Here is a 26,712-nt window from a genome sequence, read left to right as displayed (position 1 = left end):
AGGCCCACATCCACCTGCTGCCCTGCAGCTTTCAGACTGTCTCTATATGAGGATGGTGGCCAACAGGGGAGAGAGGCTGCTCAGCCGTCCCTCCTCCTCTCCTGGAGTGGGGAAGGACTAGAAAGCTTCTTGGGTTTTAATTAATGCCAATTATGCCAGGGCAGTCATTAATCTTGGCACCCCAATATTAGCTGATGAAAACAAAACCATTACATTTTTCCCTATGTAAGTGCCAGCAGCTATCATTAAGGAGCCACACTCGGGAGTTGTGTGGGTGAGGACACCGGGTAGGGAGGCAGGGATCAAAACGTCTCTCTTCTTTAGTGTGTGTGTGTGTGTGTTGTGTGCCCGCCCCTCTGTCTCTGTGCAAACAGCATGTTGACACATCTCTAAAACAAATTTCCAGCCTGTGCAAGTTGTGTGAAAGTTTGAGGCGCACAAAGTATAAAACACACACATCATCAGTTCCCTGAGTTCTGATAGTCGCTGCTTGTCGTTCTCAGTTTGATCCTCTTACAATAACGCACATATTATGAGTTACATTTCATCATGTAACATACATAATGCATAAAAATGACAGCACGCATCATTTTTATATTAAGCTAAACATCCGAGATCAGCATATTGCGCACAACATTGGCAAATCCCAGATGACGTCCTGTTCACTGAAGTGCACAGTTTCTGATTGGCTGTCACACGCTATTGGCTCTCCAAGTGAGATGTGTGCTATTCAGGGAACTGGGCATGATTTAAGTACACGTCACAAAGACAGGACACAATGAGGGCACGGAGCACTATGGCCAAAGTGATCATGCGTGATGAACATGTCACCTATTGTTTGAAAAACTCACACACGTGATGCCACATCAGAAGAGATACTTACAAAACTCCAGTCGAGGCTTCAACAACACACAGAGTGAAACACAAGCAAATACTCACACATGCACAACCACACACACATGGGCGGATCATGAGACAGTTGGCCCCTGGGCACAGAAAGGCAAAGGGCCCCACCACCTCTGCTACACAGGAGCAAGGCACACTGACTTTGTGGTGGTTTTGCATCTCTTTGTAGTTGTTAAACATCTTTTTGTGATTTGATGTTTCTTTCAAGTTAATATGTGTCTCTTTGGAGTAATTTTGTGTTTCCTTGTAGTTGTTTTGTGTCTCTTTAAGGTGATTTTTTGTCTTCTTGTTGTCATTTTATGTCTCTTTGAAGTCATTTTGTGTCTCCTTGTGCTTGTTTTGTCTCTTTCAGATAATTCTGTCTCTCTGGAGGCATTTTTTGTCTCCTTGTGGTTGTTTCATGTCTCTTTGTGGTCATTTTTTGTCTTCTTGTGGTTGTATTCTGTGTTTTTGTAGTCGTTTTATGTCTCTTTGAAGGATTTTGCATTCTCTGAAGTAATTTTATGTCTCCTTGTCATTGCTTTGTGTCTCTTTGTCTTTTCTGTCATTTTGTGTCTCTTTGTTGTTGTTTTGCCTGTTTTTGTAGTTGTTTTGTGTCTCACTAAAGTAATTTTGTGTGTCCTTGTGCTTGTTTTGTGTCTTTTACGTAATTCTGTGTCTCTCTGGAGGCATTTTTTTTTATCTTCTTGTGTTTGTATTCTGTCTTTTTGTAGTCATTTTATGTCTCTTTGAAGTGATTTTGTGTCTCCTTTTGGTTGTTTGGTGTCTCTTTCAGGTAATTTATGTCTCCTTGTGGTTGTATTGTGTCTCTTTGAGGTAATTTGCATCTTGCTTGGACATTTTGTGTCTCCCTGTGATTGTTTTATATTTGTAGCCATTTTGTGTCTCTTTGAAGTCACTTTGTGTCTCATTGTGGTCACTTTGTGTCTTCTTGTGGTTGTGTCCTGTCTTTTCGTAGTTGTTTTACATCTCTCTGAAGTATTTTTGCATCCCTTTGAAGTTATTTTGCATGTCCTTGTGGTTGCTGTGTGTCTCTTTGTGGTTGTTTTGCCTGTTTTTGTAGTCATTGTAGGTCTCATTAGAGTTATTTTGTGTCTCCTTGTGCTTGTTTTATGTCTTTTAGATCATTCTATGTCTCTCTGGAGGCATTTTTTGTCTCCTTGTGGTTGTTTTGTGTCTCTTTGTGGTCATTTTTTATTTTCTTGTGGTTGTATTCTGTCTTTTTGTAGTCATTTTATGTCTCTTTGAAGGAATTTTGCATCCCCTTGAAGTGATTTTGTGTCTCCTTGTGGTCGTTTTGTGTCTCTTTGAGGTAATTTGCATCTTTCTTGGACATTTTGCATCTCCCTGTGATTGTTTTCTTTTTGTAGCCCTTTTGTGTCTCTTTGAAGTAATTTTGTGTCTCCTTGTGGTTGTGTCCTGTCTTTCTGTAGTTGTTTTGCATCCCCTTGAAGTAATTTTGCATCTCCTTGTGGTTGCTTTGTGTCTCTTTGTCTTTTATGTCATTTTGTGTCTCTTTGTGGTTGTTTTGCCTGTTTTTGTAGTCGTTTTGTGTCTCATTGGAGTTATTCTGTCTATCTTTGTGGTTGTCTTGTGTCTCTTGGAGGTGATTTCCTGTCATTTTTGGTCATTTTGTGGCCCTTTGCAGTTCCTTTGCATCTCTCTGTGGGATCTCTGTGTCTCTTTGTGGTCATTTCGAGTCTCTTCCTGGTCAGTATGTATTAAGTGAAATTTTGCAGGTGAAGGACAGGGGACCCCCCTGACACTCTGGGACCCAAGGCCTGTGTCTGATCAGCCCATTCAGCAATCCATCCATGATCACACAAAGGGAAATGGTGAAATGAGACCAAAGACGCAACAGAAGAAGGAAAATATGAAAAAATAGATGGAGAACCTGGGCAGATCAGTGTGAGGTACAACAGTCAACCAGGAGAACAGGTAAGGGCTGGGAAGTGAAGGAGGAGGTGTTAGGGGACAGGAGAGGTATTGATACCTACCCTGCCCTGCTGCTATCTAGCTCCCAGCCTCTGGACTGGCCTGGTCTGGGCTGGGCTCTGCTGTCTCGCTGGGGCAGGGCGACCCAGAACCACACGCCTAAAGACAGGAAGAAGGGGAGGAAGGAAAAGTATGGGAAGAAAAGTCGATGGAGGGGTATAAGAGAAGGAAGTAAGGGGGAGTGGAAGTAGACAGAGAAGAATAATTATGAAAGAAGGATTGCAGGATCGGTAGAGACTAAAAGAGCAGACGTAAACAGGAAGCAAAAGAGAAAAGGTGTCAATACTCGGAGGAGAAATAAGGACACTTGGAGACAGAACCCACAGCCCACGCAGTCTCTTGCAAATACACACAAACATACATGCACTCATTTACAGTTCTTTCTCTTTTATAAAAGCCTTTGTTCTATTGATCCACTGCTTTTTCTCTTCTTCCAAAAACACTTCCGCTTTTCACACCTCGCCCTGCAGAGAGTGGGAGGTTGTTTTTCTGCCTTCGCTCCGTCTTTCCCGTCTTTCTTTGTAACCTTTTTCGCCGCACTCACTCACTGGGTGCTGCCACCAATGCACATTTCTCTGGGTTGTGTAAAGTGTCTGGGTGTTATTCAGGCCTGGTGACATTTTCAGCAGTGTGAAAGTCCTCTATTTTTTTTCAATAATAGCTGGATTGGAGGCATAAAACTAATGTTTCACGCCTGGAGAGTGGAGAGCAAAAGAGAAGAAAGAGGCAAGCATGAAAGAAACACAAAAAAAGAGAGAAGGAGACAGAAAGAAAAATGGCAGGAAAGAGCTACAAAAGTCTTGTTTCTTGGAAGGTCACTCCTTCTGCAAGGACTTTGGTCAAAGGCAAAGGGAGTTTCTCCGCCCTCCCTAAAAATCTCTTTATCTTCTCATTTTTCCTTAATTTCTCTCACTATCTCTCATGGATGGAGGTGCTGCTGGTTAAAATAAATATTAATTGCCCCTGGAAGAAGAATTGGGGACGTTATTTCTCCTCTATCTCGCCACAAATGAGTCTGTCCATATAGAAGTGGTGATGTATGGATGCTACCTGGCTGGTATTAATAACAGCTTAATGATGTCTCTGACAATTCCACCAGCTAATTTAACGCTGTGTTGACCAGGCAGACACACACACACACACACACACACCCACACACACACACACACACACTGAACCACATACTTATGCAGGTACACCACTGCTCATGCTCACACAGAAACACACTCTCCATGTGCACATTCACACATGCACAGACACAAACTCACACACACACACACACACACACACACACACACACACTACGGGACACAACAGCATCAGCCCCCTAATCAGCCAGAGTGATTACCTGGCCCGCCAACACTGCTACAAAGGCTATTTATCAGCAGATCTCAACACGCTGCGCAGGTTATAGCAGCATAAGGAGTGAGTTATTAAAGGCACACACACACTTGACTTATCCCACACACACACACAACTACACACACTTACAGCATCTTCCTCTCCACTGCGACTTGGGCTGCCCTCTGCTTCCCCAAATGAGTCGTCTGTGGGGGGGTCTGTGGCATCGGTGGGGGGGTCACTGACATGGGAGGCTGAGGACTTGGAGGGAGAGCTCTGCCTGGGAGCTGGGGTGGGTGCTGCAGGGAGGATGAGTCCAGTGAGACGTAGCTACGGGAAAAGCGTGTAACTTAGAGAGCAGACAAACACGAATAGCTGAGCTCTTACGTGAGTTGGTGGACGGTGTCGTGGAGGTGACTGGTGTCAGGTTCATTTGAGAAATGTCAAAGTCGTCACAGTCGTCCGTGTCCTGGGCGGTGCCCACACGGCTGAAGTAAGTGCTGAATGCCTCTGAGGTTCCTGCTAAGCCGGGCTGTTCAGCCTTCTTTGCTGGCATGGCCGGAGGCTTCGCCAGCTGGAAATCCTGAAGGTCAAGAAGGCCGACGTTAAAACTGGGCACAGAGACTTAAACACTTTGACTCACTGCAGGTGCATTCAAAATGGAACTCAGACTTTATTATTTCTGATGTGTTTTTGTTTCTTTTCCTAAAACTAACCACAGCAACTTCACTTGCCTATACCTCTGTAACCTTACCTTAAGTATGCAACATAAGTTGTAGAATATCATGCAAACTGCTGTGTGAGGATACGTTGCACCGATTACAGTCTTTAGGCCTAGTATAACCTGGGCCTAAGGTCATCTATGATCTTAATCCAGTGCAAATTTGCCATGTCCATAATTTGTCAAGTAAAAACCTATCAAATGTTTCTAAACACGGAGATCATGTAATAATATTAGTCCCGTGCAGATTGGCGTCTTGGGGTCTGTTTTGAGGATTATGGAGGCTGTGTTGGCAATTACAAATAAAAGTTCTAACAGCATTTTGGGTGCAAGTTCAGAAGGCTTATCTTGCTTCACAGCATAGAGACCCATTTGCAGGAAAAAAGAGCTCAAATACATCAGAAGAGAGTAAAGTGACACTGTTGGAATCCTGCTGCCTGACTTGTGGTGGTCATTAAAGTGAGCAGAGTTGCATGAAAGAACCTTTTCTCATGCATTTACTTTGACCCATGCAGAGCCTTGACATAACATCCGGGAAGATTTTCAGTAAATTCTAGTTTAATACAGTCTTTGCTTATCCCGTGCAAATGCACCACATGGGTAGGGCTGGGTATTGTTTAAAACATTCCGATATCAGTACCAACAGCGGTACCCATAAAGTGATACTGATATTAAAAGAGTACTTCATTCCATACGTCATGTGAATGAAAGCATTTAGTTGCCTAAAATATCTTGTGGTGACTGACTGGGAGCAAAACCATACAAATATTCACCTTTTTTCTCGATCTGGGTCAATAAAATGGAATGCAATTGAAGTTTCGATACTACATGGCACTGGGTTATTTCAGTCAATACCTTAAAGGGATTGAGTACCGATATTCACTGTACTTCAAAATAAAGTGTCTTTTTTAGAAACTTGACACATTCGCGAGTCACTTGTGCTCCATTCAGAGTGGACCCTCGACTTGCTTTTGGACAACAACCCGCCAGTTGGGAACCACTGGCATAGACTGCCAAGTTATGGCACTGACAATGTCCACAAGTCCCCAGTTTATGACCAGTCAGGGACCTGTGCATATTGTTCCTCATCTCTCTCCCCTCATTCCCTGTCGGTTTTCTAATAAAGGCATATAATGCTCCAGAAACAACAGAAACAAATGACGAGCTAAACATGGTTCCTGGTTCCTCTGATTGATTTTTGCAATGTTTTTTGTGTCACACTTTCTAAAAAAGACAAGGTAGAAAATATAGTTCTAATGATCATAATTCTGGTCCCATCCAATATCTCCCCACCTTGAACATCTCCTTGCCCATCTTCCTCGCCCTCTCCCCGTGCTGCGGACTCGACGACGCTGAAGGGGAGGGAGCTGAGGCGCTGGCTCCAGCACCTGAATGGCTCTCGCCGGCTGGAGTCACAGTCGTGACGGGGGTGAGAGTCTGGAACATGGCGGCGGGCAGAGTGCCCACAGGTTGGGCAGGGAGGTAGGCTGTAGGGGGGAAGGCTCCGGCTGCCATGGCTGCCCACTGCTGCTGGGTGGCAGGGAAGATGTTGGCCTGGCCCCAGATCAGAGGCTGGCCGCCCGGCAGCACCTGGGCGACCGGACCTAGAGGAGATTGGACCCCAAAGGCCAGCGGTGTCTGGGCAGCGAACGCCTGCTGTGACCAGTGGCCGGGGGGTACTGCTCCCATCGTCACATAACCTGGAGGTGAGGGGAGAGAGAACAAAGAGTTTGAGGTTAAGAAAAGGTCGGTACTTAGTCAAATTTTAATGATAAAGTCAAAAAGAAGACAAAGAAGGAAGTGATTAAAATACCCACAGTGCATATGCTCACTGCTTTACTTCTACACACAAACACACACAGATAATAACCCATGCATCACCAGAGAGTGCTGCCCTACTTCTGCCTGCAGCTAATGTGGTGTCTCTTGATGGTCATGGTGAACTATCATAATTACCTCCAGAATGAGGGAGAGTCATTATGAAAAGGAAGAACCCCACACACACTCATTAAAATCACTCAAACTCATCAGTAGAAGCTCATTCTATTACACACTCACTACTCGCCTGTTTCTGGTCTCCAGTTGTTACCTACAGCAGAGAAAGTTGACATTTAACCTCGGCCACCCTGCTACCCTGACATATGCACGGAGAGGGGAGAGGAGACGAACAGAGGTGAGGATTGGAGCAAAGGAGAAGAGACCGGGGAAACTATAAAATATATACCAACGTGTAATTCGCAGTGGCCCTGTGCATACAGAGAGTTTTCACTACAATCATCTCAGCATGTTTTGTTCCTTTCCCCCTGACCACCACAGTCGCTTCAGCCACAGGTAAATCAGCAGCATCTGAGGCAGCAAGCTAATGATGCATTTCATATTCAACACACAACCAACACCACCTTTTCTCCTCTTTCCCCTCCCCTCATCTACATTTCAATTCTATTCTGTCCCCCTCTATTTATTTCAACCCCCCTCTTCTTCTCTTCCCCTCTTTCCTCTGCCCTCCGCCTCCGAAGCTTCTGACTCTCCAGCTCCCCTTCATCTCCTTTTCTCAACGCTCTCTCTCCCGCTGCGTTTGTTTTCCCCTCCGCTTGTGGCGGTGGTGTATTTAAGCAGAAAATGAACAAGGTCCTACCTGAGGGCACAGACGCAGGATTGAAGGGAGCAAATAGTTCCGTGGGAGGCTGCAGGCCCTGCGAGGGGTCGAGGGTGTTGGCTGGAGAGGCGGGGGTCTGCGTGGGTTGTGATCAGAGGTGGAATTGAGGAAAAAGCACATCATCGGAAATACAGTTAGGATTTTAGAGACCAAATCACTGCGACACCAACACTCACTTCAGGGTAGACAACTGGCAACTGATGTCAATTGTGGAAATATGGGACATCAGCAAAACAGCTTATTTCTTTTATCATTTCCAGCCTTAACTGTGGCATACCTGGTGGTCCAAGCTATGTGACGCTTCTGCTGTGCTTATTTTATTTACTGCTTCTCTGCTAGTGTCTGTGATCAACCAAATCCACCAGCACAGACATTTAACAATGTACTGCTGTCGACAGGTTCCACAGTAAAATCTATTTTAGTCACCTTAAAAAAAAGTCCCACCAACAAAATCTATATCAGTGCAAGTGTACGCTGTATTTTCTCCGCTCTACCTTACACATTAACCAATCGAGGCTGTGCTAGACCAGCAACTCCAACGTTCTGCAAAGTAAAATGACCCCCCTTTGTAAAGGCTATCTGATAGCAAGGTAAAGCAGTGAAAATATTCTAAATATAGTGTACACTTAGAGGTCCAGTGTGTAAGATTCAGGGGGATTTAGTGGCATCTAGTGGTGAGGATTGCCAACTGCAACCAGCTTAAAGTTCTCCTGTTTAGAATTCAGTGTTTAGGAGGTTTTTAATGGGAGCCCAATTATCCGCAGAGGTCTCCTCCTCTCCTAAACAAACTGACCAAGTGATTTAAACCCGTAAAAATACTGAATAAAGCAGTTTCATGTTATAAATCAGTGTTTCTCCAATGCTGCTTGTTGCAGAAAGGCTTCTGACTACGGTGTCCAATACGAAAATGCAAATGGCCCTATCTAGAGCCAGTGTTTGGTTTGTCCGTTCTGGGCTACTGTTGAAACCAGACATGAGGGAAAGTCACACATGTGCAAGTTACAAGCAAGTCTCAAGTCTTTACCTTCAAGTCTCAAGCAAGTCCCAAGTTAGTTGTGGTGAGAATCAAGCAAGTCAAGTCATTGCTCAGGTTAAGCAAGTCACAAGTCAAGTCATACGTCACATACAGCAAACATCTCCTCATGATCCACTAGCTACATAACCTCTGAATATGCTGTGAAAAAGTCCGGTCTCTGTAGGCAGCCCAGGCTCCGCAAATGGCAACAAAAACATTTGGGTCCAGGCAGCACCAACCAGCCAGCGCGAGACCAACGAAAGCAAGCACACGCACATGAACGCGGTGCCCAGAGAGGCAGTTAAAAACAGATTTTAAATTACGTTTTTCCAAACAACTTTGTATGTCGGGGCTAGCTCCGTTGTGTTTGATAACATTGTTGAACGTAAACAGAAGTGACGCCCAACGGTGCTTAACGTGCCTTTAATATTGAATTAAAGCTAAGTCCTTTCGAGTCATCTGTCTCAAGTCAAAGTCAAGTCTCAAGTCATGAATACAAAGTCAAAGTCAAGTTGAGTCTTTTATCAACGTTAGTCAAGCAAGTCTCAAATCATATTTGCGACTTGAGTCTGACTCGAGTCAAGTCATGTGACTCGAGTCCCCCATCTCTGGTAGAAACATGGTGGCACAACATGGCGATCTCTGTAGACGAGGAGCTGCAATCTGCGTAGATGTAAATGTCTCATTCTAAGATAACGAAAACACACCAATTCTTATTTTCAGGTGACTATACACTAAAGAAATTATATTCCACAAATATGTCCCTCTAAATTCTACACACTGGACCTTTAAACTGATATTCATTTTTTCAGGTGGCTAAAAACTAACACACTGCAGTAGCTTTTGCATCCGTAAGTTATTTTAAACAAACATTGCGATTCGGTGTCAACCACAATCTGTGCATGTGTGACAGCTACTCACCGATGGAGAGGTGATGTCAGGAGGTGTGGACATGTCTCCAAAAATCTCTAATTGGTTGATATTCTGAGAATAAAAGAAAGTATACCTGTTAGGTACAATAACACTGCTGTTATGCTCTCTATATATTATCTGGGTCAGTTTACATTCCAGTGCAACATGCATCACACACTGCATGCAACACGACACAAGCTTTTGTGGCACCTACCTGAGCACTGTGGCAGCGACACAAAGGAGGTAACAGAGGGGTGAGGAGAGATGGGATAATGAGATGAAATGATTATGATGACATACCTACCAAGAGCTATTACAATCTTCCAAAGGGGGAAAGAAACTCACAATCTTTGTCATCTGCTCCACATGAAGATGCTTTCAACCAGCTGGGCTAAAAGCAGCTACCACACCTCCCTGCATCATTACTGCGCCAGTGTCTTCTTCTGGACAAGTCATTACGGTTCCCCAGTTGAAGAGGATGTGTGGTGTGCCTCAGAGGGAATAGCTATCAAAGACAGCAGCCTTTCTATTTGATCTGAATTTGTTCTGTATCATTCTGTTTCCTTTCACAGTCTCCCCATGATCCCCTCTCTTTAGTATCTCCCCTTTTTTCCCCACATTAATAATATCTTTAGGCCGGTGGCAAGTGAAGGAAACTCTATTTTTAGTCGTAAAGGAATTTAAGCCTTGAATACATGGTCAGAGATTTGCATAAATCATGGATGCGGATAATTTCTTTTGAGATAATGAATGTTCTTAGAATATCTCCGCTCTCGTTCTCTCTCGTAGGTCACAAAGTTCTTTTTACATCTATCAGAAAATGGATCTGTGAGCATGGTGTTTTACAGTCATGGGTCTAGATGGGTATGTTTTTTCTGCACAGATTGGAGGGGGGGGGGGGGGGGGGGGGGGGTAGGAGGATGTAATATGGACTATTGTTGCTGCGGAGTCTAACGTAGCAGATAAAAATCAACCCAACAAGATGATAAGCTACATATCCAAGATATGCAGAAGGGACTGATAAGAGTATGTCCATGGGATTAAATGCACAAAACACATTTTAAAAACACTCTCCTTAACATAAAAATTCCTGTAGCTGTTACTGAATGTTGTGGCACTGAGTGCTCTGAGTCAATACCACAGAGCCTTTGCTAATGTTCTTCAAACAGAAACTCCCGGCACAGGATAAATGCCACTGGAGCGAGTGTTCAAATAGTACAGGAAGTTTATAGACTTTCTGTCTGCTTTAAGTTAAGCCACTTGACTCAATATTCTTTACGTGTGTGGTGGTGGGGTTGCGGGGGTCAGGTTGCTGTGATTATCAGAGTGTTATGAAGGCTTTGTTAATGTGCTGCGAGCAGCCCGACTCTGCGTGTGTTGGCGAGATGACCGCCGCTGTCTGCTCACCCCGCTGACCCCCACCGGTTCTCTGACAGACACGCTGACCTTTACATCCACTCCGCCCTTAAAGGACCTCTGCTCTAGAGCTACCGGGGTGTTTTTCTCTTCTCGTCCTCCGTCTTTCATACACATGCAGATGTGAACTCACAGGTGCACCCATACACACTTTACTTTCTGCCTCAACTTGGTTACTATGCAACGGCAAGGTTGCATGTTTTATTCATTAGTGACAGGGGTCAAGAGTTGGGGTGACTTACGACTAGAGAGGAACAAAAGTGGCGCTGAACGGATGAGGACAGGAGACAGGAAATCATCTGAGGATATGCCTGAAGAAGCTGTTCATTAGGGCTGATGGGTACCCTTTAGGACAGTATGTTCCCTGCTCACACAAACTGAAAACCCGCCGAGCTTTTGTCTAAAACCACACCAACAGGAGCACTGTGCTTCTGTGGTATACTGCAGCTTACCTCATTCACCATGTCCAGGTCTAAGTCTATCAGATCTGCCACTGCCTGCTGCTGCTGGGGTTCAGTTTGTTCTTGCTGGAGGGGCTGATCATAATGATGATGATGCTGATGATGATGGTGGTGGAAGGGGTTGTTTTGATGTCCGTTCTGCAATCACAACCCCAGTGTTAGATGACAGGTGGGATGAAAATGTGCACACACACACACAAATTAGTTGTTTTCCATACACTCAGAGAAAGGGTGAGACAGAAGGGAGTGAGGTGAAATGAGGCGTATTTAAGAGGGAGATATGATGGTCTGCTGGTGTCACTAAACACACCCATGTACACACATTCACACACAGAGCAAGGTTCTTCCTGCCAGACTCGGAGCCCAAGTAAAGATTTAAAAAGGTTTAAAGATCATCCCCACCTTTAGTCTATACTACAGCGCTGAGCTAAGGTTTAAACCCCCTTTGTGTTTCTGCAAAGCCTGCTCCCCTGTGTCAGGAACCACAGTGTGAAACAGACAGAAAGGTAGACAGGAGCTGGATTAACGAACATGCTGTATGTCAGAGCAAAGGTAGGGAGTATGTTACACAGCCTCCTTTCTGCTGGCTTGCTTTGTGTCATCGTCGGCTGGATCTTCATCAAAGTGAATTACAGTCTTAATATTACAGGATAAGGCCGGCATTATGTGATCTTTTTTATTATCAGCAACAAATCCCATTAAAATAAAGCCAAAAATGATTTTATCCAACTGTGTCTGTGCAGCCAGCAGCTGATAGAGCTTGTGCCGTCATGCTTCTCAGCTGTGAGCCATACTGGTGTATCTGCATGTACAGTGGGAGCCTCCTATAGTGATCACATCTGTCACATTGTTCGCTATAATGGGATGATTATTAGAACAGAATTTTTTCTTTCTCTTTTTGTTTTCTGTCTTCATCACTGGCAGCCATGTTTCTCGTTATTTGAGCCAACTACACAGAGAAACACCAAGTTTAACTGCTGCATCTCGTTGACTCATTTTTGTGATAAGCTTAAAGGACACTACGTTTTTCATTGAGAGAAACTGATTTCCTTTATCAGCCTCAGGTAGTGAGCTGGAAGCAGACGTGCTACTGCAAGACAAAGGTTGCTTAGGTCCAGACCTTTGAGTCTGCCTACTCCACTGAGTTCAAGTTGACTGATTCATCTGCCACTAAGCAACCTTTGTCTTGCTACTGCACGACAAAGGTTGCTTAGTGCCAGACCTTTGAGTCCGCCCATTCCACTGAGTTCAAGTTAACTGATTCGTCTGGCATCATGACATGAATCAGCAGTTTCTCGGTTAAAAACAACCAATGAGAGCCCTGGGTGGACTCGATTCACCAATCAGTGCCACTGGCAGGACTTATGCCGTTGTCAAGCAGTGCTGGGGCGGCAATAGTTCAGTCCATAGCGACTTGATTTGGGAACCAGAGGGTTGCTGGCTCAAGTCAACAGACCAAGTATGAAGTGTGGACTGGTGGCTGGAGAGGTGCCCTTGAGCAAAGCACATAACCCCTACCGCTCAGGGCACTCAGGGCTCTCCATTTAATGCATACACAGGTCCTGTTTGTGCATGTGTGTGTACTCGGGCCTGTGTGTATGACAACAGAGTGAAAAAATTGAATTTCCTCTTGGGATTAATAAAGTATTTTTTCTTCTTCCTCTTCTTCAATTACAAGTGCTAAAGACAACATAGGCGGATCTAAATCAATATGTCTTCTTCATACCGCCTGACATCATAATTTGTTTTTGCTCCACTCTTAAAAACCCCAGCAAAAGAGGTATGTTGACAAGACTCAGCGTGGATTTAAAATGACATTTGATTCAGGCGGACATGTGGGTCTCTAGTGATTGGTTAGGGGAAATCAAATCCCCTCCCCTGGGGAAAATAGATTATTGTGAACGCAATGTCAGACTGAAGATGGTAACAGAGTGTAACTAGATGACAATATGGTCTGATATTGGCCAAACACAAAGGACCATGGGAGTAAAGTAAAGGGAAATAGAACTGCTGTAGTTTTAAATTTTTTCCATATGTTGTTGTTTTTTTCGGATCTCATGTATGAAAAGACCCAAAATTAACACTGTAAGCGAACAACTTAATTATATAAGAGAATTGTTAAAACCAACTGGTGGGTCGCGGGTCCATTCTGAATGGACAGCAAGTATCTCACGAATGTGTCACGTTTATAAAAAACACCCTTAATTTTCCTTTTCATGCTGTTGAGTGAGTGACTAAGGGCCCGACCCAATACCCCCCTTGGCCCTACCCCTACATTTGCACGTAGACGTCGCCATGGCTACCACCGAGCAAGAGACGGGTAAAAAAGTTCATACATAGCTAACGTTACCATCGTCAGGTTGCTTGTTAGCTAGCTAGCTAGCTCGCGCTACCTGGCATCTGTCATCTGTCCTGTTCTGCAAAATTGTCGGACTTTCCACATTACGATAACACGCCAGCTAGTATAACTATGCTGCCTCGTAATGTTAGCTGGTTAGCTAGCTAGCAGAAGTCCCCTGTTATCTGTCATTCATCAAACGAAGCATGATGAATGCGGCAAACGTGATCAGTAGCATGAATGAGACTCCATTGTAGATGCCGGTTGGAAATGTAGATGGCTCGCAGCTTCCTGTTTAAAATAGTTTCGTATGCGTGAGCATAACCGACGCGGTGACGTAGTGAGTGGCATCCCAATTTCTAGGGAAAGATTTCTACCTCTACCCCTTGTTGCTTCATTTTGAGGGCCAAGGGCTAGGGGTAGGGCCAAGGGCTAAGGGGTAGGGCCAAGGGCTAAGGGGTAGGGCCAAGGGGGGGTATTGGGATTGGGCCTAACAGACAGCTGCATGACAGAGACAACAAACTAGCTGCACGTATGATGGTGAATACATTAAACTGTGTGGACCTCGAACAAATGACTGAAGAGAAATCTGGGCCTCGTGGCTGGACCAGTTGGGAATCACTAATCTAAACAGCATTTGTCTGATTCTGTCCCAACCTTTTTGATCCATACAAGCGGTTGATTACTGTATTTGTGATCACTATAAGCAGTTTCCACTGTACTTCACACCCTCAACTGAAAAATATGACTGTATAAACAACCTCCAAAACATATTTCATGGAGTGGAATGATGGTGGGATCTGCAGGACCTTTTGGCAGAGCTGGCACTGACACATCATGTGCAGATTGGTCTGGCAAAGCAAGAGTAGTTGGTGCACTACAATACTGCTGAGAGTATTCCCTTCTTTGGATGAAAGCATGACGTATGGTCATCATTAGCTGATGCTGAAGAACAATAACAGCTTGCCCAATACTAATCTGTTCTGGAAATGTTGTCCATTTTTCAACTGGATGTTTTTTTTATATCAGAAACTCAGCTCTCATAATGTTTCATTTAGATTCCACTGATGAAATGTACTTAATCTGTTTGGAACATTTCAATTTACCTGACAGCAGAAATACACACCGTCTACTATCCTTGTTTAAAGCTACAGTCTGCTGCTGCCTTTCCTTCTTCACTCTCTCTCCGTCCATTCCTCTCTCTCATGCCCTGCCAATTATCCCTCTGCGCCCATTATACACTCTCGCCCATCTCTTTGCCCAGCCCTTTATCTTTATCAGTGCAGCCACCACCTATCAATTAGCCATCTCCAGGGTAACAGTAATTACCTGTGCACATGTGTTCTGCATACAATTATCGCAGCCCCTTTAATTAACGCCACCTTGCTGATCCCCTACCGTCTGACTGATCACACTGGCACACGGTCAAAAACACGGCTGAACTGTCACATGCAAACACAAACACACACACACAGACTCACAACTCTCAGCTCAACACAACCAGACTGGATTTATTTCTCTCCCTTTAAGCCATTTTCTCAGTCACTCTTTCACACACAGATACCAATGACCAGCGACCTTAATTCAAACCAGGAAGCCAGGCCATATTTTAATTCATGGTAATGACCCACTTAAATGGGCCATATAGTGCTTCATATCAGTATCATATCATGTATCATACTGATCCAATGAGGAGAGTAGGGCTGCCCCCTACTGGTCGACCAGAAAGGTAATTAGTCGGTAAGATTTCATTTGGTCGCCCAAAAAAACTCCCAAAAAAACAAGCAAACATGAAACTCTATCAGGAGCTGCACCTCGTCAAAATAAATCAAAACTTATATGACTGGAACATGTGGGAATTTACTTTGAAAGGACAGACAAAGGAAGTGTCCTACTAGGCTACCCAGAGCTTTACATCTGTCCCACGGACGACAGGCCTACACACTTATAAACAGCTCCTGGAACAAGATCAGCTCTGCACTCAGGATTTCAGGTACGTTATGATACGATGCTTGTTAAGGCACAAAGGAGGCACAAAAGCCTAGCGCCCGTCCTCCTCTCTACCAGGCGGTTAAAGACGCAGAACGTGTACCGCCCCTAATGTCCAGGGCTGGTACCTGCGGTTATTCCACAGGCTAGTTAACAACATGTCGGGCAGGAAATCCAAAGTGTGGGATCATTTTGAGAAGGTAAAGGACGAACCCAAGGTGATATGTAAACTCATCTTCATTGGTCGACTACAAACATGACGTATCATCTGAAACATGGAAGTAGCTACACGCCCATTAGAGGCTGACATTTTTTTGGGAGTCCCACGGGTCATGTGATTCCCGTGGGATTCCCACGGGATGGGAATCAGTTTCACTATTCTTCACGTGATTGGGACGGGATGGGAAAAAAAGTCAACGGGAGTGAGCGGGACTGGGAATCATAATTAGGCCGGTCGCGATATGCGATAAGTTGGTTAATTGCATGGTAAATTAAAAGGGATTAATTGCCATATTTATGTGTTGTTTGTTTTCCTCGTCCCTCTCCACCAAAGAGACTGGACGACAAGAGCGTTCACTGCCGTGCATTGTCTAGCAGCCAGGTGAGTTGGTTCATTAGCGTAATGAACAGAAGGAAAGCTCTTGTCATCGAGTGTCTTTGTCTCTGTGGGGGAGGCGGGGCTACAGGCTACACACACACACAGTGCGATCTTCGTGAGGGGGAGACGAGGCGGAGAAGAAAACAGAGAGTTGAGCGCAAGAGAAAGACAGGGAACTTGTTCCTAAACCAAATGCCACGGCCCCTGTGTGGGAGTGTTTTGGATTGAAACCAAATGACAGAGGGCAGCCCAGTAATTTGGACGAGCCGGGTTTGTCCTAAAACCATCTCAACAAAAAGAGCGAATACGACCAATTTAACTGCACACCTGCTACAACAGTAACATGCTGCTCTAACACTGATGCTTCAGTATTAATAATCTAATGATGCCATATATAATAATATCAGTCAGAGGAACCAAACACTACTTTAACTACATTTTTCTCTCTCAGAACTGGTTCTTATGACGTGTTGTCTGACCACATCAGAAATCAAATGTGTTTGTCATTCTGAACAGCTTCAGGGTGGAGTGAATGTTAAGCTCAGTGTGTGACGTGCACTTGTAGATAAAATATAGGCCTATATTAACGAAGGTTCATTAGTACAGTTTTGTGTTTCTCTGTAATGTAGCACAGTGTTAACAATGTTACTGATACTATTCTTTCTCACACCTTCAACTCAAACCACCAAAACTTATAATTCAATAATTACATTAATATCATAAACATACAGGAGACTAGTCAACTAATGACCCTAAATTACAACTATTAGTCGACTGGGAAAATTCTTAGTCGGACGCAGCCCAAGAAGAGAGCTGGTGTGTTTGGCTGTTAGGTGGTAACATGCTGACCTCTACGTGTGGATTTTGCAGTAGTGTGGGCTGGTGTTGATTCAACACACACACACACACACACACACACACAGAGTTCTCACAGGGGTCAAAGGCTCAATAGACTGAAATCGCTTTATTGTAAGTGTTTGTGTGTTTTATTGATTTGTCATCATTTAGGTGACAGAGTAAACAACAGAAGAGATAGCTTTAGACAGGATGTCGCATTTCTGCCATTATGGTATCATTTCATTCCAGGTGTACACACACACACACACACACACACACACACACACACACACACACACACACACTCACAGAGCGACGATCTCATCTAACGCTGCTGTCCACTGTCAATCCTGCTGAGGAGACAATGAACCTCCTCTCCCAATGAAATAAACTGTAAATCCGCCCTAAGATACAACGGTCAGATAAATGCTGCCACCTCTGGTCACTCCTCACTCAGTAATGTCACAAAAGGTACTACTGCTGCGTTCATAATGTTTTTCTTTCTTTCTGGCTTTTCCTCTTAAGTGTTATTTCATGCATTATTTCACCCCAAATGCAAACTGTTGTGAAAAAAAAAAAAAAAAAATTCATTATCAAGTATCTGAATCTCATTGTTTGTAATAATATGTCATGGTCAAGGTTTTAATAGAGTCCTTCACTGTCTGCATGCAGGCATGTGAGGAGGCTCCAGAGTGTCTGAAGGCTGACATATTGTAAGATGAAGACCTTGTAGATGCTTGGACTCCAATGTTGGACACATCTGCAACATGTGAAATACACTATAGAAGGCTGAATCATTGTTCTGTTACTTTAGGTTTTGGTATGGCTGTGTCCGTATGGATGTTGCACCACGGTGTTCTTTGAGGTCAGATTTGTGTTGTATTAAATGTATATTCAAGTAAGATCTACTGTGACTCATCGGGTTCATTTTATTATTCATCAAAATGAAGACTGATCAAGGCTGCAGGTTTTTTCCACATCACAAACCTTGTGAAAAAGATTGTTCACTACGGCCCTGTCTACATGTATACAGATATATTTAGAAAGAGATTTTTTCCTCTTGTTCACACACAATCTGAATTTTAGGTCACTAAGACAGATTTTTTCTCCCAGTGCAAATTCTTTAAGACTCTGTATCCATGAGGACAAGTAAAACCGAGTGTATGGGAAATGATGACGTCATCTCCTAAATTGCCACATGCCCATTGTTGCTTTGTGTAATGAGCATGCGCCAGAAACAGTAACAATGGTGGACTACTGTTCTGCTTATGTTTTTTATGCCACTGCTTGGAACTTAAACTTGGTAATGCTGCATCACTTCACCGCCAAATGGAGGCGTCTGCTGCACCCAATGTTATCAGTCCACTTCAGCGTCCACAGTTTAAAGTCCACCAGAAACGACGAGCCAGTAGATGGTGGAAGGGAAAAGTTTAGCATGTTCAGAGCATCACTGGTACCTCTTAGTAAGCTCCATCTTCTGAATATCAAAGGGGAATCAATGGCAATGAGATCTCCAGTAGGTGAGACTGTGTTCAGCTAATGCCGGCAAGCGTTAGCTGTGAGCGTCTATTTTGCCTTCTAGTGTAGTTGAGATATTTTATTTAATGAAGAACATATGGACAGAATTTTGTTTGAAAACGGAGAGGGAAATATCTGTTTTTAAAAATGTCTATATATGAGTAAACTACCATTTAAACTAACCCGTTCACTGGGCTATACAGCTCATTTAACCCCTTGAAACCTGGGGCAACATCACTTGTCTTGTGTTGCTTTCAGATGCATTTCGCAAGTACTTAAACCTCTGATCCCTGTGCTAGTTGATGTGATCTCTTTAAAAAAAAATAGGGAAAAAAGGAAAACAGTGAGAGAAAAACTATAGTTACAATTATTACTATTATTATTACATATTTAAAATCATGGTACATAATTAGTATCATTTCAATTTTAATTACTGTCATCGTTAGCACTTTTTCCAGGTCTTTTTGTTTGTTTGTTTGTTTTTTACTAATTTTCTTGTTCTGAATTTTCTTTGAATGAATGTTTTTGCAAATTTTTGGGGGTAATTTTGTCTTTCGTTGCTCATTGCCTTCTTCCTGTGTTTTTGAAAACAAGAAGTATAGCCAATTTGCTCACGTTTTAAAGGGTAAAGTAGCTGAATTGATCGTTGGTGTTAACAATGACTTCCATTGCACTGCCCACAACAGCAGCTTTGTAGCCATTTCAGCATCAGTTTTTGTAGACTCATAAGTCAGTCTTTAGACGCTTTGCTTAACTAAAGACTGATGTCTTTCTCCCTGATTTTGTGTTTAGATGGGCGGATACAATTTCAGAGTTTAAAAAAACTTCCTACATTGCACAACCAATAGTAAATCCGCAGGGCGGTCCTTCGGTGGCTCGCTGAACTCTTGTGCTCGTAAACATAGTCCGACTGCGTTAGAAGTTTTAAACAAAATCGCTGTAAGTGCTTCATTTCCACAATCTTGTGGACTGAGCACAAGTTTGATAAAACGGAGGTAAATCTCTTGGCATCCATTTTCAAGCTCTCTGTGTGTTTGTGTCCTTGCGGACGAGAAAAGGGGGAGCGCACATTTCCGGGAGGGTGTGTCCTTTTCAAAAATGCAAGAGGCGTTGCTTTGTTGCCGGACGTTTTCTCCGGTGTGTTAAACACACTTTAGAAAGGAGTGTCCCCAGACTATCAGAAGGCGGAGATCTCTGATTGTCTGGTGGCGAGACTACAGTTTTTGACACTTCTTCAGTTATTTCCACTAAATGTAAGATACTGTAGCTTTCAGAAATTCCCCATTTCTCCTTGAGGCTTCAAAGAAGAAGAATGCAGCAAAACTTTTGACAATCAAGTCTTTAATCTTAAGTCAGAGGTGCAGTAGAGGGGGTCGTCCACCAATTGGAGGATCAGCGGTTTGTCCTCCAGCTCCTCTAGTCTGCATGTCGAAGTATCCTTGAGCAAGATACTGAACCCCAAATTGCTCCAGATGATGCTTCCATTGGTGTGTGTGTGTGTGTGTGTGTGTGTGTGTGTGTGTGTGTGTGTGTTAAAAACTGAGTAGCAGGTGGTGCCTTGTATGGTAGCCTTGGCCACCAGTGTGTGAATGTGTGTGTGAATGTGTGTGTGAATGGGTGAATGTGACTCATAGTGTAAAAAAAAAAGCGCTTTGAGTGGTCGGATGACTAAAAAGGTGCTATACAAATGCAGGTCCATTTAACCTATCATTCACAGAGCATGAACAGAACAACATTGTAAAGAACTGAAAGAAATCATCATGGGAACTGAGAATGAATCGAGTGTGGTTTAAAATAATGAACAGGGTATACTGGTCCACCTCAAGGTTATTTAGGGTGAAATTAAGAGACAGCCTGAGTTGCTGGAGGTGTGAGCTGAGCGTTGGCACACTGCTCTGCATGTTGTGGTCCAAAAATCTTGGTCTGCCATACATGAGAGTATCAAAATGATCTTTAAATGAGACATCCCATTCTGCCCCAGCTTGTCTGATCCTGTCCCTCTAAAACCCTCGCCTGCACCCCAGACAAAACTCATTGTAACAGAATGGAAGGTGATCACGTCACTGCCAGCCAGGGTGTGGTTCGCCCAACTGGGTATTGTGGCTGCACATGAGGGCTTCTCCTTTAGGCTCATCAATCAGGTGGAGAAATACTATGCTAAGTGGGTGAATTAAATCTCCTTCATTACTCTGTCCCTGATGCAACTGTATGGTAACAGACTGGCTCAAATCCTTAAAAACCATTTAGAATTGTGTCATGTGACACTCACTTATTTACACGTCTGCCAATGATTATTTAATTCATTTATTTAGATTTTTATCTTTTAGTATTGCTAAGTTTGTCTCACTGTGTAACCTCTTCAGTTTTTATACATCCACATGATGTGTCCTATTTGATGTTGTTTCTGTTTAAAAGAAAACAATAAAAATTACTGATCACAAAAAAAGACAAAAGCAGCATTTTGACTCATGATGGAAAAGACCTGCTGTGGCTTCACTGACTTGTGGCGCAACACGCTTGAAAGATTCAGCCCATAGAGCGAGCAGCACAGCAGCTGTTTTCTGCTCACTGTGAGTCTGGATTTATCTTAAAACCCAATTACATTATCTTCAAATTACAATACGAGCTGTCTGCCACAAAACACATTCTTACACTTGTATGATCCATTTATATTTCTATGATCCTGGGTTATATTTACTCCCTCTGACTGACTGGGAAGCAGAGAAGACTTGGATTTGCTTTATTTAAACCAGAATGGACGACTAGTCCAATTGGTTGCACAACAAGAGAGAAATATTGGATTTGTTCACGTTCAGACACCTGCCAACGCAAAGGCAATCCAAATAGCAGCATGTGTTGTGGGCTGGATGAGGAGAGAACAGAAATACTATGGTGCCTGTAAGCTCCTTACCAAAGCTGGGGATAATATGCAGCCAGGAAACTGCGAGACTGATTCCAAGTCTACCAAAATTCATGGAGTGGGATTGGGGCTGCCAGTAGTGACGTGGAGGAGTCCAGTTTTAGCGGTTTAAGGATAAAAAAAACAACACTGCAGGGGGGATACACACGGAGCTGCAGGGCTCTGGATGGACTGAGGGAATACTGATCTACAGAGCAGCAGCATGGGATGAAGTGTTCACATACAAATGCACACACATGCACATGTACAACCTCACATTCACACGCACAAGACAGCAGCCTGGTTATTGGGAGTGTGAAGATTTTAGCAGATTAAATCAGGCAACAATATAACTAGCATCTTTATAGGCAGATAAAAGAGCAGCTGAGTTATAGTGCAGCCTGACAGTGGTCAAGGTCATCTTTCATTATTACCACTGGCAGTGTGAGGCAATAACTGGAGCTTAAACACACACACACACACAACAGTGATATAGATTTACACTGCAAACAGCCTTACTTATATGCATCCTGATATATAGATTTAAAAAAATATGAGGCCATGCACATTTATAGTCAGACACATAATTTGTATCCATTAAAGGACAGATGACAGTGACAAAACGTGTTCAGCCCAATCTGGGATGAGGTCATGCACTGGATTCACTGCTGGCAAACCACAGCTGAGCATGCTTCATCGAGCACGACACACACATATATTCACACACGGTATCCCGGTTCACCATAACGAGCAGGCACCACAACAGAGCACAAGGAGAATAGCCACCACAGCCACAGCACAAGCAGAGGAGGAGCACAGCACACTGCACACGAGCACTGAGTCCCAGCAAACCTCTCAGGGAAAAATTAAAGAGACACTGGATGACTGTGCAGGAGCGATGTTGACAGGAAGTAGAATCGCTGCGAAATTAGAGCTTCACAAGGCTCTAAAAAAAGGAGAGGGCGCCGAAAGGGAAGGGCTTTACGCTCGAGTCAGAGTGGGACAGCTGAGAGGTTTGTCTGAGAGGGGGAGGCAGGCTGAGGCGGGCGGTGGGACACGGGCAAACACACGGTCACTCACTGGGTGTCGCTTTGGGACGTCATAGACCCCTTCCTTCTGCTGACTGGTGGGAACCTACACAATTGTCCAACAGGGTCAGAGAACAGCCAAGAGAGCCTGTTACCTCTGGTTTATTCACACAATCAAAACAGTCTTTACACATCACTGGTACAGCACTGGATGCCAAGACAAAACCCTGAAACCTGGCTCCTCAGGATCCAAATCAATCAGTAGTAGAGTGTGAGACCATGTGTGTGTGTGTGTGTGTGTGTGCGTGTGTGTGTGTGTGTGTGCATGGATAATCAGAATTAAAATCTGTGGAGTGAGAACTCCTCTACTAGGCTAATCAGAAGACTAGGGGCCTCCGGTGATGGTCTCCCTCTCTCTCTGGCTTTCTCCCTAATAAAGAATGGATAAGGCTGCTTATCACACTCACAGACATGTAATAACTCAGAGTGTCACACACATGGAGACATGTAATATCTCCATGTCACACAGGAAGATAGATTTGACAGTGTGTGCAATGAGAAGACACAATGAGCACTGATAGCAAACTGCTGATATGTGTGAATCCTTGGATTCCTGTGCTTTTGTTTCACCTGCAGCAACACAATGTTTAAAGTAAAGTTTTATTCTTCCCTCGCTGTGCCCTAATCAGACTGTGCGGTAAATGAAAACACAGCGCTGATGAAGAATGTGGATATCTATCTAGCACAGCCCGTCTTTCTCCTCCTCTCAATGCCTTGTTACTTCTTCCACATGTTTATTTCCAGAAGCTGCCATCTTTATTCATACATTAGTTCCTCTGTGGCTGGAGGCTGGCTGAGGCTCACGTTTCTTATGCCCGATGTGTGTGTGGGGGTTTGTTTGTATCAATGTGTGTGTGTGTGCATTTTTCTGTTTGTGTATGTTTGTGCACGCGCCAGCACTCCGTCTATTTTCAATCCATTTTATTTAAAGATCAAACGAGAGGCTGGTGATTAATCTTTCTTTCCCCCGCTTTCTTTCATCTCCTCGAGAAAAGAGGGAGGGGAGGAGAGGAAAAAAAAAAAGAGGAGGGGTCCGCCTTCCACACAGGCCAGGAATAACCTCCACATCCCCTCCACATGCACCATACCCTCCCCCCCTTCTTCATCCCTCCGAGGTCTACCCACGCCTCTGAGGAGTACACCCAGAGAAAGGCTGCTCTCCCTAGGGTAGCTAGCTTTAGCTGTCAGGCCCCTCTGGAGAGTGCTGGCTGGTTGTTCGCCTCTGATTCTTACCGTCTTTTATTTACTCTTTGTACAATTTTTACGAGTGGAAAAACACAGCCGTTAATTTTATGAGCAGGCCACAATGTATCCATCCCATTAAAGAGTTATGTAGCTATTGGCAAGCAAACGGAAGATTAAATCTCTTCCGTTTAAGAGCTTCTTGTTGTTGGGACTTTAACCACAGCTGACCACAAGATGACCAGAATATAACTGAGACACAAGCGACACAAGACGAGCTCGTGAGTACCTGATAAATGCTCTCTTCTGATTGGTCACGGATGGGCTCGTGTCCCGCCTCAAACACAATGTACTACAACGTCAGCAGCGGAGGGAGGAGAGGGAAACAAGGAAGCAGGAGAGACATTGGAAGATAAAGAGATTGAGAGAGAAAAGTGGTGAAATTGCAGAGGTGATTAGTCAAACAGCATTGTCAATAGGCTCTCGTTAAAAAGCAGCTGCAGAATAGATCCCGGTGACACATGGGGGAGAATTTAAGCAGCGAAAACTCCAAAAGCAGCTGAGAAAAGTTATACATCTTTTAGATAATCATGCAGCCCAACTGGCAGACATGCAGACACACAGGACCCTCATATTTGGACGTCTCCTTGCTTCCATACACACATCCGCGGACATCTAACCCTCCGATATGTACCACACTGCCACACTGTAACCAAACAGGGGCTGTCTCCCCACAGTGCACACACAGAGGAGCAAGCTGACTGGAATGCGGCAGGTTGACAGCAGCGATGCGATTGGTCAGGAAGTTACCTGGTAGACCGGGTCCTCCAGATCCTCCTCCAGTATTGTCTGCGGATGAGCGGCGGCAGGAAATAGAGGGAGAGATCACACGGGGAGGAGACAGAGAGAGGAGCAGAGGGGAGAAGGCAGAAGAGAGGGAAGAGGCGGAGAGTTAAGCCGGTGGAGTAGAAAGAGTAGGCAGCAAGCACAGCGAGACACAGCAGCTTCCCGGCATTCAGATAATCATTTGGCAATCATCAGAGAGAGAAACACACACAGAGAAAGATAAAGAAAAATTAAACAGGAGATGCAGAGAAGACGGAACAGAGAAAGGTGAAATAAGCAAAATGGGCAGATGGTGACACTGATGAAACCTCCCTAAGTCGTTCGCTTGCTTTGATGTTTTTCTTTTTCAAGTCTTATTTGACTTGTTTGTCAAGAGTCTCTCAGATGAAGCTCATCAAACTTATGGCACATGATTAAGGGAAGGTTAAAAAGGGAGAAAACAGGTAACAGAGAGATGGGAAGCGTACCTGGTAGACCGCCTGCTCACACTGCTTGTCTTTCTGGGCCTTCTTCTCCATCTCCTCTCTCTGCTTTATCTCATAGATGAGCTGGAACAAGTCCCGCAGGTCCAGGATCACAGGCTCAGCCTAAGAACACAAGGACACATTACACCCCCCATTAACACACAAGGCCTTTCACACTGCCTGGTCAAGGCGGGAATGTTACGTTGTTATTCGGCCTCGCTGTTCTGTCTGACAGGTACGAACACAGAATGAGGGGACAGAGATTTTCAGCCTTTAATCCAGCAGCAGAGGTAGTAACAGAGCTGAATCGCCATTGGTGTGGAAAGTGTGAGCTTGGACTCCATCAAAAGTGTCAAGGCTGGGGCTTGGGAAGGGTGATAGCTGTTGGAGATGTAGCAAATAAAGGGGCACGTTGGTCCACATGCTGTATGAATGTGAAATGGTGCATGACTTTTGGTCAGCTATTGTCAAATGTATTAACAATATACTGGAAACAGACTTCAGTGGGGATCCCGCATTTTGTACAGTGGGCATCTTACCAACGGAGACTAACCTGTCCTCAAAGTGTGCTCCCGGGTGAAACTAGCCTCACTACAGGGAACAGGACAGTGCTGAGACACTGGAAGTTAAAGCAACACTTAGCCTACCTTTCTGGAAATGTTACGCTTCTCTTTGTTTAGGTTAAAATGCTATTAATAAGCTGATGGCTCACTAAAATGTAAGTGAATTCCACCAGAGATAAAAACTCATAATTGTACCATTCTCATATGGTTCTAAGAAAACTCGAGTGTCCTGTCTGTCTCCGACTGACGTAACCGCTCGCGTAACAGGTATTTTCAATTTGCCTCTAATGTAACTATAATGTAGCTATAATGTTATATATGACAACACAGCATCCAGTTGCTAACAGTTAGCCTGTAGCCCTGTAGTCACCAGAACTATCTAACGTTAGCTTTTACGTTATATGCAGGACATGTGCGGGACAGGTAACGTTATGTTTAGTTTGCTTCTAATATAACATATAACGTTATATATGACAACACAGCATCCAGTTGCTAATGGCTAACGTTAGCCTACTGTAGCGTAGCCTCTGAAACATTAATGTTATCCTCCTTGTGCGTTTCCACTTACTAGTAACGTTAACGCTACTATCTAACGTTAGCACTGTAACCTTATTCTAAAACTCATCAGTCATCACTGACTCCGGTTGAGTTTTAAAACTCCGGGGTTGACTGTCTTGGTTGTTACGCTACACTCGCTCTCCTCTTCCGTGTGTCTAGCGTTACCATGCCAACGCGTACGTCTATCATAGACGTAATGAGGACGCAATGGAGGAGGGGGGAAATTCAGCCTCAAAGAACGGAGTGATGAGCTGCTGAGGATAGCTGCTTTTGAGTAGCTTATCCACAAAGTTAATAATAGTGTAAAGGTTTTCAGAAATATTTGGGGTTCCTATCTGGAGATGATCGGTAAAGATAAATAACGTGTCAGTTGATATTTCTGGGTCCCATCCTTGTGTCTATGCTAAGT

The 26,712-nt window shown here is 44.1% G+C and overlaps 1 protein-coding gene across 11 annotated transcripts in view; it reads right to left on the bottom strand.

Moving 5' to 3' along the window:
* The window catches only part of dab1a (DAB adaptor protein 1a), a 306,640-nt gene that overhangs the window by 4,799 nt on the left and 275,129 nt on the right, over positions 1-26,712 (bottom strand). For 2 of the 11 annotated variants that reach the window (XM_033621350.2, XM_033621346.2), the window contains 11 exons: positions 25,186-25,305; positions 24,683-24,721; positions 24,162-24,224; positions 22,683-22,736; positions 11,415-11,561; positions 9,556-9,618; positions 7,599-7,695; positions 6,257-6,663; positions 4,630-4,825; positions 4,393-4,541; positions 2,904-3,000 (listed from right to left, as the gene is read on the bottom strand). In XM_033621350.2, coding sequence (XP_033477241.1) covers positions 2,920-3,000; positions 4,393-4,541; positions 4,630-4,825; positions 6,257-6,663; positions 7,599-7,695; positions 9,556-9,618; positions 11,415-11,561; positions 22,683-22,736; positions 24,162-24,224; positions 24,683-24,721; positions 25,186-25,305 — 1,416 coding nt within the window. In that variant the 3' untranslated portion in view covers positions 2,904-2,919. The remainder of the gene's footprint in view (positions 1-2,903; positions 3,001-4,392; positions 4,542-4,629; positions 4,826-6,256; positions 6,664-7,598; positions 7,696-9,555; positions 9,619-11,414; positions 11,562-22,682; positions 22,737-24,161; positions 24,225-24,682; positions 24,722-25,185; positions 25,306-26,712) is intronic. The other 9 variants (XM_078168485.1, XM_033621355.2, XM_033621351.2 and 6 more) reach the window with 8 other exon arrangements.

Source organism: Epinephelus lanceolatus, chromosome 6 (assembly GCF_041903045.1).
Source record: "Epinephelus lanceolatus isolate andai-2023 chromosome 6, ASM4190304v1, whole genome shotgun sequence".
Taxonomy (NCBI): domain Eukaryota; kingdom Metazoa; phylum Chordata; class Actinopteri; order Perciformes; family Serranidae; genus Epinephelus; species Epinephelus lanceolatus.
Note: the sequence above shows the minus strand (reverse complement) of the source record. Positions and strands in the feature narration are given on the sequence as shown.